Raw genomic sequence first — 4,222 nt, forward strand, 5'->3', positions numbered from 1 at the left:
GCCACATAGGTGGGCCAGAGTTGGAGTGTACGAGGTATAATGGTTTGAGGGGGGGCGGGGGGGGGGGGTCATTTCTATAGGTAAACGTCTAGTAGCAGCCTATAATGGGGGTGGGTCTGTGACGTCTGTAAAGGTAAAAGGTAGAATGTGATTGCTGATGTGCCAAAGGTGGACAGAATGGAGGGACAATGCTTTTCGGTAAAAACGTATAAAAGGCCCCGGGTCGGTTGCACGGGGCTACAGAGCTCACACCCAGCCCTCCGAAATGGGAAAGGTAAGAAGGCACGCGGCAGGCGCAACTGCGCACCACATTTCTGCGTGGAAACTGCACATGTGAAATGCGACTCTGGGAGCAAGGGGAGGGTCAGGTATAACTGTGGCTTGTTCCAAAGGATTGGTGGTCCAAGCACACCTGCGGTTTTAGGTGTGTTGATGCATTTGCACCAATGACTCAATTTGGGAGAAGAGCTAGGTCGGAACTGGGACCCAGCTTTGTGCATCACATTCTCACAACATTTATAACACACTGATACTGGTGTTACTTGATACTTGATTATTATTTTATTGTTTATTTTTCCTTGAGATAAAGTCCATTAATTATTGTATATGCGTAAATATCAGTGTGTTTCAGTATTTTATTTAATCTTATTTTTTTGGTTGACGGTATGAATTTGAGCATAGACACCAGTTAGTGGCACTTTACCGACCCTGGTCAGGTTGTTACACATTAGCAATTGGACAGTGACACAATTTTTGTTGTTTTGGCTCTATATGCCAGTACATTGGATTTGAAATGAAACAATATGTATAATGTTAAAGTGCAGACTGACAGCTTTAATTTGCAATAGCAAACAATCTGGTCGACCACAGAAGACCACTGTTGTGGATGACCAAAAAATACTTGATGATTGTGAAGAAAAACCCTTTTTCAACTGTCAAACAGATCAAGAACACTCTCTGGGATGTAGGCGTAGATATGTTGAAGGCTAGAATAGTGAGAACACTACACCAGGATAACCTCACTGCAAAACGCCAGTCACTGGTAAGCCTCAAAAACAGAACGGCCAGGTTAGAGTCTACTAGAAAGTACAAAAACTCTGGTCCTGGAACAAACTCGTATGGACAGATGAGTTGGCTATTACCCTGTACCAAAGTGGTGTGAAGAGAAAAGTGTGAAGAAAGAAAGGAACTGCTCATGATCCAAAGCACCCTCCCCCTCATCTTTGAAACATGTTGGAGGTAGTGTTATCGCTTGGACAAGTATGGCTGCCACAGGAACTGGCTTCTTTATTGATGATGTGAGCAACAGCAGGATTCATTCTGAAATGTACAGAAACATCTGGTCAGATCCAATCAAATGCCTCAAAGCTCACTGAACAGAACTTCACCTTGCAGCAGGACAATGCCCCCAAACACACTGCTAAAGCTACCAATTTCCAGAACCAAAGAGAGGAATTTTCTTGACTGTCAAATCAGTCTCCTGACTTTATAACCAACTGAACATGCGTTTCACATGCTGAAGACAAGACTGAAGGCAAAAATACCCCAGAACAGACAGGAACTGAAGATGGCTGCAGTCCAAGCCTGGCAGAACATTACCAGGGAAGGCATCATCATCTGGTGATGTCTACGGGTCACAGACTTCAGACAGTCATCAAATGCAAAGAATTTGCCAAGTACTAAATATGATGACTTTATTTAAGATCATGTTCATCTGGCCAATTACTTTTGGACCCCTAAAAAGGGGGACTCTATGTTTTAAAGGGCTGCATTTCCTACATGCATCATTGGATATGGATGCATATGGATATAACCTCATATTCATTGTTTTTCATTCAATGGGTTGGAGCACAGAGTCAAAATAACAAAACTTGTGTCTCTGTCCAGATACTAACAACTGCTCTGTAGACACAGTCATTTTCAGCAGCATTTCCTTTGTGTGTTCAGAGCTTTCTTTGGTAAACAATTACTAGTCTTGCTCTTACTGAAAAACTGGCCTTGTGGACTGCGATGAACTCAACTGACCCTGTTTCTCCCCATTTAGATCATCTTCTACGAAGGCCGTAACTTCCAGGGCCGGTCCTACGAGTGCAATGGCGACTGCATGGACACTTTCAGGCACTTCAGCTGCTGCAACTCCATCCGGGTGACCGGGGGTCACTGGGTGGCCTACGAGAAGCCTAATTACCTGGGGTACCAGTACATCCTGGGCCGCGGGGAATATCCCGACTTCCGCACCTGGATGGGATTCAACAACTGCATTCGCTCTTGCCAGATGTTCCCTCCTGTGAGTTACTGGAAATAATAATGAATGAAACATCTTTCAGTAATCACTGGGGATGTTAATACTTAAAGCTGTGTGAATTGGGAACACGTCACTGATCTAAAAAAATTTTTTTGATCTCTAAGGATATTTGTAGGATTTGAATGGGCCCCCTTTTGATCTGTTTGCTAGAGGTTTGACACATTTGTGTAATCTCTCAACATTTCAGACAACGGTCATTTTTGTTATTAGTTTCATATGTACTTATCCATTCTTTTTTTTCATCGTGATCATATTCATTTTGATTGAGTTTAGTTTGAAGGCCATGGCTGTGGCTAACCTTCTAAAAGTTGGGAATGAACATAGACCTGCAGTAAAGAATATATTTAGTTAAAAGTGACCAAACATCTCCAAATATGCCTTGCACATGTTTAAAGCATATACTGTTCTGTATTTGTGCTTTCTGGGCTGTGGTAAGCAATAGCATTTACATTTTAGAGGGATAACTGGTAGGCAGTCACCCCAAAACATCCTTTCAGTGTGACCCCAAAAAACTTACAGGGAAGTTTAATGGGTGGCACCCAGGGGAAGGAGGGTGCCCTGAATTTTGGCATAACCTCTGCATTTCCCCCTCCCCAGTATCGAGGCTCATATAGGATGAGGATCTACAACCGGCCCGACTTCTCCGGTCACATGATGGAGCTGATGGACGACTGCCCCAATGTCTACGACCGCTTCCGCCACCGTGACATCTACTCCTGCAACGTAATGGAAGGGTACTGGACCTTCTACGAGCACCCCAACTACAGGGGGCGCCAGTACTTTTTGCGGCCGGGCGAGTACCGGACCTGTGGAGAGTGGGGGTGCTTTAACCCCATGGTGGGGTCGTTCAGGAGGATGAGGAGTCATCTGTGAGCCAGTAACCAGGAGTGCTAATAAAGAGATCTAATTTATAACTTGGCATCCAATGGCCTCTTCTATTCTCTGTCTTTTAAAAAACCAGAAAAGCTGCTGTAGTCTTTGCTGTCATCTACAAAACCGTGTTCTCATTTTTTTTAAATCATAAAATTGAGATATAATAGGTTTCTCAATATAATATCTTATTTACACATACTTAAATGCCATGGCTCTCAAATAGTAATGATTCATTCATCAGTTCACATTATTCACAAACTCAACAACAAGAAAAAACCCAAAGCGACTTCCATTTTGCGTTTTCACTGTGAACGGGAGATTGCAAGCTTTGCCATTCTATTGTTGGGGGCCAGAGCACAGAACCGGGCTCAGCGAAATATCCCATTACAAAGATCCTTTAAAGCAGGCCGGCATTCCACCGGATTAGATTGTTCTACAATAGGATTGTCAATAGCTCTATGGGTTATTTGCATAGGGAGCCACGCTTATCTATTTCTAATTACTTTGATGATTCCATTTACGGAGCACATGATGGCAAAAATGGCTGGCCCAGTTTAGGGCAGAAATAACAGCTTTACCTAGTTTCTGTGTTATTGCCTCCTGAAAACATGATTCCCTGAATAACTTAGCAATTGCCCTTATGAAAGGGAAATATGTTTTACGTACTTACACAGTCTCAACTGTCTGGACAAAAATGTAAATTTTCATCATTTGTAAAGTTGTGCAAGCCACTACTAGGATTCTCCTATCATAATTATGTAAAAAAACACACTTCTGGAATGTTCAGAAAAGTTACACAGCACAATTCCATGGCAATTATAACAAAGCTACTTCTGCAGTACTTGACCCAAAAGATTTAGTTATAACTAAAAAATAAAGACATACCTTTACAGTATGCACTAAATTATTACCTCTCGTTGACTTAAGTTGGACTCCGAAGTTGAAATTCTGTGTTTTTCTTCAAGTTTGGGGTTAAATTCAACTTCAAAAGTAGTTTGCCCTTACAAAGTATTTTTTGAGATGAAACACATCATCTCAAGTTTA

At 42.3% G+C, this 4,222-nt stretch overlaps 1 protein-coding gene across 1 annotated transcript; it reads left to right on the forward strand.

Moving 5' to 3' along the window:
- The first annotated feature begins 265 nt into the window (after positions 1-265).
- crygmxl2 (crystallin, gamma MX, like 2) lies at positions 266-3,178 on the forward strand. The gene is made up of 3 exons (XM_035406166.1): positions 266-274; positions 2,045-2,287; positions 2,903-3,178. Exons 1-3 carry the CDS (start codon positions 266-268, stop codon positions 3,176-3,178), a joined length of 528 nt encoding a protein of 175 aa, XP_035262057.1.
- Positions 3,179-4,222: the final 1,044 nt, after the last annotated feature.

The sequence above is a fragment of the Anguilla anguilla genome, chromosome 2 (genome assembly GCF_013347855.1).
Source record: "Anguilla anguilla isolate fAngAng1 chromosome 2, fAngAng1.pri, whole genome shotgun sequence".
In the NCBI taxonomy this organism is placed as follows: domain Eukaryota; kingdom Metazoa; phylum Chordata; class Actinopteri; order Anguilliformes; family Anguillidae; genus Anguilla; species Anguilla anguilla.